Source organism: Oryzias latipes, chromosome 2 (genome assembly GCF_053564925.1).
Source record: "Oryzias latipes strain Hd-rR chromosome 2, Olatipes_Hd-rR_3.1".
Lineage (NCBI taxonomy): Eukaryota > Metazoa > Chordata > Actinopteri > Beloniformes > Adrianichthyidae > Oryzias > Oryzias latipes.
The window spans coordinates 47,044,705-47,058,966 of record NC_136238.1 but is presented as its reverse complement, the minus strand read 5'-3'; the positions used below and the strand labels follow the sequence as shown (position 1 = coordinate 47,058,966).

The following is a 14,262-nucleotide window of genomic DNA, read 5'->3' as shown; positions in this document are numbered from 1 at the left end:
GAACAGAGGTGGAGCAAGAGAGTTAGTGAAGAACCTCCTCCACGCTCTGGGGCATAGAGGCCAAGGCCCTGAAAAGGCAGTAAGGAAGGACCGAGCCAGTGTCCCAGGAACCACAGCACAACGGCAACAACAACTACCTCCACCACCACCGGTCAAAGACTTGGATCCGGCAGCACCAGCACCACAACCACCTCCATCTAAGGACTCACCTGCACCAGCACCACAACAACTACCGCCAGCTAAGGACCCAGCTGCAGAACCACAACAACAACCACCAGATTTGGCCCCAGAAATTCCACCATCTGACCAGCTCTGGGCGCCCCCTGCTACATCTACTCCCAGTGAAGACTCACTTTCCTTTTCGTCCCCCCCACTTTCACCCATGGCCCTACCTAGCCATTTTGATAGCCTCATCAAGTCAGGAATTAAGATGGCTCCCCTAACACCTGTGAGCCTCACACCACACAGGAGCTCTCCTACCCCTCCAGCGCCCCCTCCTTATCCTTCACCCAAAGTCCCTCCAACACGCCCCCTCCATCGTTCACCCAAATCCCGTCCAGCTCCCACTCCTCCCGGTCCATCACCCAAACTACCCTCAACCCAACCTCCCCTGCGCGCCTCTAGAGGTGCTATTCCCCGGAGCTAGGATGAAACGGGCCCCCAGTGTCCTAGGAAAGGTTATGTCAAACTGGGGCCCTGTGATGAACAGCTTCCTTCTGGTGCTATACCTGTAGTTGCACCACGTAGAATGCAAAAAAGGGCAGTTAGACTGTCCAATCAAAGAAATCTAGTTCACATCCCTTGCAAGAAGGTTTTGACCAGTCCCAAGGAAACTAATCTCAAACTTGCTGCACTCAATGTCAGATCTTTATGCAACAAATCATTTTTAATCAATAATCTTATCTCTTCTTTTAATCTTGATTTTATGTTTTTAACTGAAACATGGCTTGACAAAAACACAGGAAACATAGTTCTAGTCGAATCAACTCCCCCCAACTACAAACATGAATCGGAAATACGAGAAAATAAAAAGGGTGGAGGCGTTTCTGCACTGTTTAGAGATAATATTGCAACCCGCAGACTATCATTTGGTGTGTTTTCATCATTTGAGTATGTGTCCTTTAAGATTGAGTTAAAACAAACTCCTCCCTTACTCTGCATAGTTATGTACAAACCTCCTCAGCACAGCCAAAGTTTTATTGATGATTTCACTGAAATGCTCTCAGTTGTGTGCACAGACTTTGATGGTCTAGTCATTACAGGTGATTTTAATGTTCATGTTGATAATGTCAATGACAGAAATGCAAAAGAGCTCAATGCTGTCCTTGAAACCTTTGATCTAATTCAGCATGTGAGTTGCCCCACCCACAGCAGAGGGCACACTCTGGACCTGCTCATCACAAGGGGGGTTACTATTTACAATGTCAGTGTGGTTGATGTCGCCCTCTCTGATCATTTCTGTGTATTCTTTGACCTGTCTGTTGCTCCCAAACCACCGCCTGGCCCTGCAGTTGTCCAAAGGAGACAAATAAATGAGAGCACTAGGGCACAGTTTGTAGAAATGATAAACCCTGAAAACGTCTCTGGTGCCAATGTTGATGAAATGCTGAATTCTGTTACTTCTAGCATCTTGAATGTTCTGGATGCCATTGCCCCTATGAAAGTTCAATTGAGAAAACATAGACAGAAAGCTCCCTGGAGGAACGATGATCTAGTCAGGGCACAGAAACAACAGTGCTGCAGAGCCGAGCGAAAGTGGCGCAAGTCAAAACTCCAGGTTCATTATGAAATGTATAACGGGGAGTTGTACGCTTATAACCAGATCTTATGCAGAACAAGGGAAAGGTACTTCTCTGAAATAATTGGAAGTTGCAGCAGCAACTCTCGTATCCTGTTCACAACAGTTAACAGATTAACTAACCCTCCAACCCAGCTACCAATAGAATTGGTTTGTACACCTAAATGTAATGAGTTTGCTGTATTTTTCAATGACAAGGTTCAGGGCATTAAAAAAGCTATCAACTCCACAACACATATAACTATCGAACGGCCACCTACTCACTCTAAGCTGACTCACTTTATACCTGTCACTGACCAAACTGTCCAAGAGACCATCACCCGTCTGAGCTCGTCTACATGCTGCCTTGATGTGTTACCCACTAGATTTCTAAAGTCTGTCTTGAACAGTGTGTTGCCATCAATTACTCAAATAGTTAACATGTCTCTTCAATCTGGAATATTTCCAGAGGCCTTAAAAACTGCAGTCATTAAACCTCTCCTGAAGAAGAGCGGTCTTGATCCCACTGTACTGAATAATTACAGACCTATCTCTAATCTGCCATTTTTAGGAAAAGTCCTTGAAAAAGTTGTCTACCAACAGCTCACTGACTTTCTCTTATTAAACAATTCGTTTGATGTTTTCCAGTCAGGTTTTAGACCCCATCATAGCACAGAAACTGCTCTGCTCTTTCTTTACTTATATATATCACCACAACCCGGCGCGGCGTTCACCTCAGCCCGGAGCGGCGTTCACCTGAGCCCGGAGCGGCATCCACCACAGGCCGGAGTGGCGTCCACCTCAGCCCGGCGCGGCGATCACCTGAGCCCGGAGCGGCGTTCACCTCAGCCCGGCGCGGCATCCACCACAGGCCGGAGTGGCGTTCACCTCAGCCCGGCGCGGCGATCACCTCAGCCCGGCGCGGCATCCACCACAGGCCGGAGCGGCGTTCACCTCAGCCCGGAGGGGCGTTCACCTGAGCCCGGAGCGGCATCCACCACAGGCCGGAGCGGCGTTCACCTCAGCCCGGAGGGGCGTTCACCTGAGCCCGGAGCGGCATCCACCACAGGCCGGAGCGGCGTTCACCTCAGCCCGGAGGGGCGTTCACCTGAGCCCGGAGCGGCATCCACCACAGGCCGGTGTGGCGTTCACCTCAGCCCGGCGCGGCGATCACCTCAGCCCTGAGCGGCGTTCACCTCAGCCCGGCGCGGCATCCACCACAGGCCGGAGCGGCGTTCACCACAACCCGGCGCGGCGTTCACCTGAGCCCGGAGCGGCGTTCACCTCAGCCCGGCGACCACCTCAGCCCGGCGCGGCGTTCACCTCAGCCCGGAGCGGCGTTCACCTCAGCCCGGAGCGGCATCCAACACAGGCCGGAGCGGCGTTCACCTCAGCCCGGAGCGGCGTTCACCACAACCCGGCGCGGCGTTCACCTGAGCCCGGAGCGGCGTTCACCTCAGCCCGGCGCGGCGATCACCTCAGCCCTGAGCGGCGTTCACCTCAGCCCGGTGCGGCATCCACCACAGGCCGGAGCGGCGTTCACCACAACCCGGCGCGGCGTTCACCTGAGCCCGGAGCGGCGTTCACCTCAGCCCGGCGCGGCGACCACCTCAGCCCGGCGCGGCGACCACCTCAGCCCGGCGCGGCGACCACCTTAGTCCGGCGTGGCGACAGCCACAGGCAGACGCAAATGGGTCCCAGAAAACCCCAGGCAGCTGAAGAAGGCTGTGACCTCAAGAAATCGCTTGATTTCCTTGCAGAGGAAATTTCTGCTATCAAGATGCAACAAAAGAGCATTCTGGACTTCACTGAGGAGATGAAAGTTTTGAGAGATTTCCTTGCGGAAGAGATTTCTGCTGTCAGGTCACAACAAAAAGGCATTCTGGACTTCATTGAGGAGGTGAAGGTTTGGCGGGTCCAAGCAAGAGCAGGACCAGAAGATTGCCTTTCTGGAAAGAAGGGTGATGGAGCTTGAACAGTATACACGGATGAATGATGTGGTAATCACAGGCCTGAGCATCAAACCCAGATCATACGCCAGAGCTGTGACCACCAACAGAGACGGAGAGCCAGATGAACAAGACATCAGCTCTGTGGAGCAACAAGTTTTGGGTTTTCTAAGGGAAAAAGGAATCCAGCTGGACTGTGACGGCATCGAGGCTTGCCATACTTTGCCTAGGAAAAATGTGAAGGATAAACCAGCCATTGTTATGAGGTTTGTCAATAGAAAGCAAAAGGCTGCTCTGCTGAAACAGGGCAGAAAGCTGAGAGGAACAGATGTTTATATAAACGAGCATCTTACAAAACACAATGCTGATATAGCAAAACAAGCACGTTACCTAAAGAAAAGAGGAAAAATACAAAGCACCTGGACAACTAACTGTAAAGTGTTCATCAAGCTCAACGGGAGCCCCGAGGAAGCTAAGGTGGTGTTGATTAGGGACATCAAGGATCTGGACAAATACTAAATATCTTCTGATATTTATGAGCCTTCTGGAAATTGAGGTAATACACTTACACTACACTTTTCCTCAGATCAAATGTCAATACAACCTCAACCGTCAACACCAGGAACACAAAACATAAATTCTTATTCTGACCAATTAAGGATGGAATCATTGGATTACATTGATCACAATTTACAGGACATGGAATATGACATTGACCCAATCAACCATTTCTTCTCTGCCATCACAGATAATTGCAGTTATTACACTGAAGAGCATTATAACGTCAACATTAAATGTAAAGATAAGTTTTCACTTGTTCATTTCAATAGCAGGAGCATGTATGCAAATTTTGATAACATTAAGGAATACTTGTGCAATTTTTCACAACGCTTTAGTGTGATAGCAATCTCAGAAACGTGGTTCAATGCAGAGAAGGGAGTTGAAAACTTTATTTTGGAGGGTTATGAACTCAGATACTGTAACAGACTAAACAAAGGTGGTGGAGGAGTTGCTCTATATGTGGATAAAACTCTGCATTTCAGAGTAGTGAATAGCATGACAGCTGTTGTTGACAATATGCTTGAATGTTTAACAATCGAAATCTCTCAAGAAAATCAAAAAAATATAGTTGTTAGTTGTATTTACAGAACACCAGGCTCAAATATGGAAATGTTTACAGGCTGGATGGAGAAAATGTTTGTGGATAAAAATAAAGTAATTTTTGTATGTGGGGATTTTAACATTGACCTTTTGAATCCTCATAAGATTAAAGCAGTTGAAGAATTTATTAACACCATGTACAGCATTTGCTTATTTCCAAGAATTACAAAACCAAGTAGGATAACTGCAAGTTGTGCAACATTAATTGATAACATATTCTCCAATGACACTGAAAATAAAACAGTTAATGGGTTGCTAATTAATGAAATCAGTGACCATCTTCCAGTTTTCACAGTATATGACAATAGTTATGTCAACCACAAGTTGCATTTCTCAATGGGATACAGACGAATTAAAACAGAAACCTCCATCAATGCATTTAAAACTGAGCTACTTGAGCATAATTGGGATGTGATTTATCAAAAAGAAACTGTTGATGAGGCTTATGATTATTTTTTGCGGATATTTGGTTCGATGTATGATAAACATTGTCCAGTTAAAAAATTCAAGGAAAAAATTAAGTATTTCCATTGTCCATGGATTACAAAAGGACTACAGAATGCATGTAAGAAAAAGAATACTCTTTATAAAAACTACTTAAAAAAGAGAACAAAAGAGGCCGAAATTAAATATAAAAAATACAAAAATAAGCTAACGCAGATCATAAGAACATGCAAGAAGGAATATTATGGAAAACTTTTAGAGGAAAACAAAAGTAATATCAAAAAAACATGGGGCATACTTAATACTATTCTAAGAAAGGGTAACAAGGAAGACTCCTATCCAAAGTATTTTATTAGTAAGAGTGAAGAAATAGATCAAAGGGAAGAGATTGCTAAAAGATTTAATGATTTCTTTGTAAACGTGGGACCTGAGTTAGAAAAGCAAATCCCGGATCCAGGAACATTTGGAAAGGATGTGCAAATGTTAATTGACAGAAATCCCAGTAGCATGTTTCTTAACCCAGTAACTGAAAATGAAATATTAAAGACCGTGAGAGGAATGAAGGGTAAACTCTCTACTGATGTTAATGGCATTGATATGGCCTTGGTGAAAACAGTAATCAGTGGAATTCTGAAACCGTTAGAATATATCTTCAATTTATCATTCCAAACAGGTTCATTTCCTAATCAAATGAAAATTGCAAAAGTTATACCATTGTACAAAACCGGGAACAAGCATCACTTCACAAACTATAGGCCAGTTTCTATGTTACCGCAGTTATCAAAGATTTTGGAAAAAATGTTCATAACCCGATTAAACTCTTTCATCGAAAAGCACAAGATACTGGACGAAGGACAGTATGGGTTCAGGTCAAATCGATCAACATCACTGGCCCTGATGAATGTAATAGAAAATATAACAAATGCTATTGATAATAAAAAACATGTAATCGGGGTATTTATTGACTTAAAAAAAGCTTTCGACACAATTAACCACTGTATGTTAATTAATAAATTGGATCGGTATGGCATTAGGGGGTTAGTGCTAGACTGGATCAGAAGCTATTTGAGCAATAGAAAGCAGTTTGTAAAGGTTGATGGTGCTTGTTCCCAATGTTTGGACATTGTTTGTGGTGTCCCTCAGGGGTCGGTTCTGGGATCAATATTGTTTATTTTATATATAAATGATTTATTTCAGGTTTCTAACAAATTACGGCTAGTTCTATTTGCTGATGATACTAATGTGTTTTGTGATGGGGATGATTTGCAGCAACTCATTGAAATTGTTAAGAAGGAGATGGAAAAACTGAAGCTGTGGTTTGATGTAAATAAGCTTTCACTAAATTTAAGTAAAACAAAAATGATGTTATTTGGTCACCATAAGGGTAAAAATATTGACATTGACATGCACATAAATGGGGTGAAACTTGAAAGAATTTATGAAAATAAATTTCTTGGGGTCATAATTGATGACAAACTTACTTGGAAAGCACATATTAGCTACATACAAGCTAAACTATCCAGAAGTATTTCTGTCTTAAATAAAGCTAAACTGGTTCTGGACCACAAATCACTCCACATGTTATACTGTACATTAGTTTTACCATATTTTTCTTATTGTGTAGAGGTTTGGGGGAACAACTATAAAACAACGTTACATTCACTTTCAATACTTCAGAAGAGAGCAATACGAATCATACACAAAGTCAGTTACCTTGAGCACACAAATAAATTATTCATAGAATCAAAATTACTCAAATTTTACGATCTAGTAGAGTATTGTACCGCTCAAATAATATTCAAGGCCAAAAACAACTTATTACCCACAAATATCCAAAGGTTATTTATCACAAGAGAGGAAAAATACAATTTTAGGGAAAAAGATACATTTGTCATACATAAAGCACGTACAAATAAAAAGAGATTCTGTGTTTCAATTTGTGGAGTGAAGTTGTGGAACAGAACCAGTAAATGCTTGAAACAATGTCCAAACATAAAAGAATTTAAATATAGATACAGGAAGATGATCATGGACAAATATGTGCAAATACAAAAAAATACAGAATGTCAGCATTTATAAATCTGCATACTTTGACAATACGTTTTGTTATTCATTTGTATGTTGTTTGGAAATGAAAATTACATGTATATATGTACATATACACTTGGGTAGGACACTGGACTCTGATGGTGGGAAAGTAAGGGCTTAGGGTAAAGGGGGGTGAGAGTTTATAAGATTTTTCTTCTTCTCACTCCCTTTTGGACTGGTGTTTATATCATTTTGTTTTGTTTTGTATAATTTACTCGTCTTTTTCTTGTTTTTGTAAGTTTTGTCTCGTTCTTGTCTTATTCTGTTATTTTACATTTGTTTCACTAGTCCAAAATAAAAAAGACTACTACTACTACAGCTGCGTCTCACCTGCAGACATTACTTATCTATCCCTGCAGGGAGCTGATGGATGACTTATTTAAATAAATAAATACATATCAAGGTAACCAATGACATCCGCCTGAACACTGATGATGGCAAAGTCTCTGTCTTAATCCTGCTAGACCTGAGTGCTGCCTTTGATACTGTTGATCATGGGATCCTTTTGCACAGACTCCAAGACTGGGTTGGCATCTCTGGATCTGCCCTAAGTTGGCTCAAGTCTTATCTAGAAGACAGGAAATATTTTGTTGAAATTGGGAGTTGTGTCTCAGACTACATGGGCTTGAATTGTGGTGTGCCCCAGGGATCGATCCTGGGACCCCTTCTGTTCAACCTCTACATGCTGCCACTAGGGCAGTTAATACGCAGTAATAACATATCTTTTTTTTTTTTTTTTTTTTTTTTTTTTTTTTTTTTTTTTTTTTTTTTTCTTCTTCTTTTTTAACTTGTCCTGTCCAACAGCTAGGCAGACAGATGAGAGCTGAGGGCCTCTTGGGTTGGACATATTTTACTTTAACAAGAGGGGTTATTAATCTTCAGACAAACCAAAGGTATGTCTGAATAAACCCCTTTTGTAATTGAGGCCAAACTTTATTAATTTCAAACATGTCTGAAAATCTTTGGTGTTGGACCGGACGGAAAAGGAAAGAGGGGAAGAAGAGAGAGGGACGTTAGAGAGAGGGGGGGTAGGGGGTGATAATAGGAGGGGAAGGGGGATAAGACCATGAAGCAGCATAAAGCAGCAAGTTTACTGGTTGTTAATCATTATGGTAAGGTTCAAATGTAAAAAAAAACAACAAAACAAAACAAAAAAAAAAGGGCGGAGTCTGTCCACACACACACTCAAATGTTATAAACACACCTGTTAGTTGCAAAAATGTCCACCTGTCGACATGTACACAAAACAGATAGTGTTCACACGCATACTTATGCCTTAAAACCAACTAGTGTGAAATATTTCAGTCATTCAGTCTGTTGAGCTAACACCTGTGCTCAGGTGAGTGTTTATGTTCTTCTAAAATGGATGGTGGAATGTGAAAAGAAGGAGGGAGAGTGCCCAGCCATCCCCACCCCAAGACCCCCACCGCACCAGCAGCGGCAGCCGGAATCCCCCCAACGCCACACGGGAACCGGCAGGGAACAACCGCCGCCCGGGCGACCAAGCCCGCCACCCAGGCCAGGGCCAGCAGGGCCGCCGCAAGGCCCCCAGAGCCAGAGAGCAGGGAGGCACGGAGGGAAAGAGGGCGCCGCCCCAGCCCAACCAGGACAGCAGCCCCCCCGCCGCGCCGGGAGAGCCCAACGCAGGGCCCCACCGGAGAAGGACGCCCACAGCCCCAGACGAGCACCCCACCACCACCCAGGAGTTCCGGGCATCCCCCCGCCCCAACCCCAGGTACGAGTAATAACATATCTTATCACAACTATGCAGATGATACTCAGATCTATGTGTCACTGACAACAGGTGAATATGGGCCGGTGGATTCTCTCAACCACTGCCTCCAACAGATCAGCGCGTGGATGCAGAACAACTTTCTCCAGCTAAACTCAGACAAGACCGAAGTTATTGTTTTTGGCCCACAGAAACAAAGAGAAAGTCTCAGCAGCTACCTTCATTCTCTGTCTCTTAAACCCTCATATCAAGTCAGAAATCTAGGGGTAATCATGGACTCTGACCTGAACTTTAACAGCCATATCAAGTCAGTAACATCAGCGGCATTTTACCATCTGAAAAACATTGCCAAAATCAAAAACATAATCTCAAAGCGAGACCTGGAGATACTTATCCATGCATTTGTCTCCAGTAGGTTAGACTACTGTAACGGCCTGCTCACCGGCCTCTCCAAACGAGCTGTAAAACAGCTTCAGTACATCCAGAATGCTACTGCTCGAGTCCTGACCAGAACCAGGAAGTATGATCACATTAGTCCTGTGCTCAGGTCTCTGCACTGGCTCCCTGTACCTCAAAGAATAGACTTCAAAGCAGCTCTGCTTGTGTACAAGTCTCTCCATGGCCGAGCACCAAAGTACATCTCTGACATGTTAGTGCCATATGAACCATCTCGTACTCTGAGGACCTCAGGGGCCGGCCTCCTGTTGATTCCCAGAGTCAGAACTAAACAAGGGGAATCAGCGTTTCAATATTCTGCAGCTAAAATCTGGAACAGCCTCCCTGAAGGCGTAAGACAGGCCTCTTCTGTGTTCATGTTCAAATCTAGACTTAAAACATTTCTGTTTAGCCGTGTATATGACTGAAAGGTCCTATCTGCACCTTTCTTTCCTTCCTTTCTTTTTAAATCTTTTTTTTTTTTTCTTCCTTTTCTTTTAAAGTAAATTTTATGTTGATTATTTCTATGATGTATTGTGATTTTAATGCACTTTTGTGTTTTGTGAAGCACCTTGAATTACTTTGTGTACGAATTGTGCTATACAAATAAACTTGCCTTGCCTTGCCTTGGATGATGAAGAGTTCTCCAGAATCATGGGGAATCACGTCTCCATGTCTGGATCCTTCAGATTCTCTCCGTTCAGTCATCTTCTCTCCTGATGAGTCTGAAAGACGGACGCTTCCACCGTCTCTCCGTCTCTCTGACCGACTTTGAAGGCTTGCTGTCCCATGTTAACCCCAGAGGAAAACTACAAACCAGAATCAAATCAGGGAGCTTTTTCTGATGGTCTCCATGGAAACCAGAAAGCTAAAGTTCAGGAGATGATCAGGCTGTCTTTCCATCAGCAGCAGCTCTCTGTCTGGCCGCCAGCTCTCCTCCTGGAGCCGCATAGCCAGATCAATGCTCCAGCTCCATGGGCCCTGCAGCAGACTGAAGGGTGAAGCCGCCTTTGGCCAACAGCAGGCAGGACGCTTCCTGAAACCCCGCTGCCCCCAAAGGGAACCAGCAGGTGAAGAGAATGAATGGAAGTTCAGGAGAACCATGGATCCATTCACTAGATTGATGTGTTTTCTACCCGCTGTCACTCAAACCGTCACGCTGCTGCCAGACCTTCACACCGCCCACCGCTCAAATGGTGCCGCAGGACCTCAGATGGCGTCTGGACCATTGACTTAACATTGAAAGTGGCCACGCCCACCGCTCAAATGGCGCCGCAGGACCTCAGATGGCGTCTGTACCATTGACTTAACATTGAAAGTGGCCACGCCCACCATTCAAAGGGCGATGCAGGACCTCAGATGGCGTCTGTACTGGAAGGAATTATTATTATAAGAAAAAAACAAATTCAAAGTTAGTTGTTAGTTTTTACCTCTGATAATCCTAAAATGTCTGCTTTTATTGTGAAAAACCGTTTCCAAAGTGGATCCAGGAGCTAAATGGAGCTGAGAGTCTGGATGGAGTAGAAACTGGTTTCTCTCTAAATGGGAACATTTCTTCTTCTCCTCATCCAAACCCCAGTTGTTGCCGGGTAGACTTTCAAGAATGTTCCCGTTTCTGAAACATGAATTTCTTTCTGGAAGACGCCATTTTTGTCCCTAAATGTTGGATTCAGTGTGAATTCCAGTCCCACTCCCAGCATTCCTGCTCCTCTTTAGCTCCTCCTCTTCCTCCTGATCAAAGTTTGAAGCCCAGAGCCAAAAGTGCGTCTGCAGCTGCTTCTGCTCCAGCAGCCGCTCCCTCTGCTCCTCCTGCCTCTCCTCCTCTGGGAGCTCCTGCATCCTCCTGACTCCTCCCTGTCCTCCAGCATCATCAGGAGGCTTTCAAAAGGCTTTCTGGAAGGTTCCAAAGCAGAAAGCTTCATCATTTGAAGATGGAGGAAGACTCCAACACTGACAGACAGACAGACAGGAAGTCTCCTGGTTTTTCTGCTTCAGAAGGTTTCTGGGAAACTGCAGAGTTTTCTTTGTGGAGCTAAAGAGCTGCTGTCAGTCTGCTTTGGTCCATCAGGAATGAAGGTCAGGACTGAGAGGAACCTGAAGAAAGTGACTCTTCATCATCTGCTGCTGAAGAAGACAGAGGAAGATCCACTGTGAGAGCAGCTGCAGAAAGCTTTCTGCTGTTTTTCTCCTCTGAGAGAGTTTGGAGTTCTCAGCAGTTTGAGTGGAGCTGAAGCAGCAGAGCTGAAACAGACGTTCTTCTGCTCCCATTCAGCATGAACGGACAGATCCACTGAAGGCCTGAAGGCCTGAAGCTCTGGCTTCCAACACGTCTGCATGGATCCAAGCGTGTGCAGTGTGTGCTGACATGCTGTTCTCTGAGGAACATGTTGGTGTCTGACTGGATCTGAGGACACAAACAGCTGCTGACATCTGAGAGGGTCAAGCTGCAGAGTGGCTCCTCAAAGCTCACGTCTCTGCTGCTTCTGTCTGGATCCACCACTAAAAGGACTGTCCAGAGTCGCTCCTGATCCGGTTCCAGTCTTTCTGGCTCCAACTTCTCTTTGCTGTCAGGAAGCCTTCATGTTCTCTGCCTTCCTCACATTTCTGTCTTCTCTCTGGGCTTGAAGCCCAAAAGGAGCTGAAAGCTGCTGACTTCAGTCTGATCCCATGTTCTGGATCATCCGTGTTCCTGAAACACGCTGCTGGAGCCGTGATCAGAGGAACCGGAGAACTTCCCAGAACATGCAGACACATGTGGAACTGTTCTGATCATCTGTGTGTGTTGACAGTGAAGGAGAGCTTTGTCTTTGAAAAACCTTTATTGACTCTGACAGAGTTTCAGCTTGAATCCATGTGGTTTTCATTCTTCCATTGAAGTCGTCTCCAGAAACTAAAGATCTGCTGAATCAATGCTCCTCTGAGAACTTTGGAGCTTTTCTCTGCATCTGTTCCACACTTGAATGTGCAGAAGATCAAAGCGCCGGACGCTCTGAGCTTCAGCGTTCCAGTCAGCAGCTGCTGAACCAAAGCCAGCAGCAGGTGAGGATCTGGGCCTCAAAGCAAACGGACAGAAAGATGAATGGAAGAAGGGATGGAGTCCCAGTGTTGAAGACATCAGCTGGAGAAGCTCTGAGGCTCTTTCAGCGCTGCTGCTTTCCAGCAAACCAAGCAAACTGCAGCATCTGTGATCTGAGAGGCTGTTGGTGAAGAAGAGCATCATCAGCATAGAACTGTGGGCCCTTTGGGTTCAGAAGAACAGCTTCATGATGTGGAAAGAATCTGTGTCCTTCAACAGCTCCAGAAGATCCCAAACATGGAAACTGGAAGCAGTTTGGATTCCGGTTTCTTCCTGAACTTTGAGGATCCAAATGCTGAAAATGGAGGCTGACAGATAATGCAGCAGACTTTACCAATGTGCTGAGAACACTAGAACATCCACAGAAGAAGAAAACACTGTTCTAGTGGAACATCTACAACTTCTGTCCATCATTCAGAGGAACTGCAGAAAGATGACTCCTCCCACTTTGGGTTTGGTCAAATGTAGAAAAGTAATCAGCACAGCTCAGGGATCTGGAGCTCCATTCATGCATGGAGTTGGCGAGAACTCCTCTTTGAGCAAAAAGCTGCTCTAGTTTCTCCAGCAATCCTCAATCTGAAAAAAAGACAATGATAAACTTTAAAAGCAAATCCCGTTTTCTTTCATTCTAGGATGGAAAGTCCAGGAAGAATAATTTGGACCTGAAGATGCTTTGAAGACAGCTTCATGAACAGAGAAACAGACATCGGCTGACAGGAAGAATGACATCAGTTACTATGGCAACACAAGAGACAAGAAGATGAAGATTTCCCAACACTCCAAGTTAGAATGAGAAGAGGAAGTGCAGATCTCCATCAGTCCACCGGGGGAGCTGCAGCACAATAACTGTCCACTTGATGCTGAGAGAGACAGTGGAGCTGATCTCAGATCAGTTCCTGCTGCAGCTCTGACCCTCATCTCCACTTCCTCTGATTCCTCCATCACTCTGCTCTCCACCTCCCAGGAACACCGTCCAGTCACAACATCTCTGCAGACCAGCTACTGCTGCTGCTCCTCTCTGCTCCTCCAGGAGGAACATCAGACTCTTTAGGGCCACCTGCAGAGAGAAAGTGTAGAGACAGAGATGAAGGAGTGTCTCCTGATCCTGGTCTGTCAGTCAGTGATGCAGCACAGCAGCAGAAAGAGCAGCAGGAGCTTCAGTCCAGTTCAGAGCAGCAGCTTCCTGTCATCTTCACCTGTTGGAGCTTCTGCTGCTCTGATTGGCTGACTGTTGTCCTGAAGCCTGTCATCATTCTCCTCAGAGCTTCACTGAGAAGCTGCAGCTTCACAGGAAACTCTGCATCTTTGCCCTCAGACTAACTTTAGGACCAAACATCTGGAAGCAGCTGGACTGACTCCAACCCTCTACTGACCTCAGAGTCTGCAGTTTGGAGTTTGGACTCTCCACCAGATCCTGGAGCTGCTCAACATCGGAAGAATGAAGGTTGTTGTTCATCAGGTCCAGTTCTGTCAGGTGGGACGGGTTGGACTTCAGAGCTGAGACCAGAGCAGCACAGCTGATCTTTGACAAACTGCACCAGCTCAACCTGAATCCAGAACAAAGAGTTGAGTTTAAAGACAACGTTCCTGTTTTTCATCC

At 45.2% G+C, this 14,262-nt stretch overlaps 1 protein-coding gene across 3 annotated transcripts in view; it reads right to left on the bottom strand.

The window, feature by feature from the left end:
- Positions 1-4,993: 4,993 nt before the first annotated feature.
- LOC144989040 (NLR family CARD domain-containing protein 3-like) overlaps positions 4,994-14,262 on the bottom strand; it is a 228,514-nt gene continuing 219,245 nt past the window's right edge. For 2 of the 3 annotated variants that reach the window (XM_078940785.1, XM_078940790.1), the window contains exon 11: positions 4,994-14,209. In XM_078940785.1, coding sequence (XP_078796911.1) covers positions 13,948-14,209 — 262 coding nt within the window. In that variant the 3' untranslated portion in view covers positions 4,994-13,947. The remainder of the gene's footprint in view (positions 14,210-14,262) is intronic. The other variant, XM_078940794.1, reaches the window with a different exon arrangement.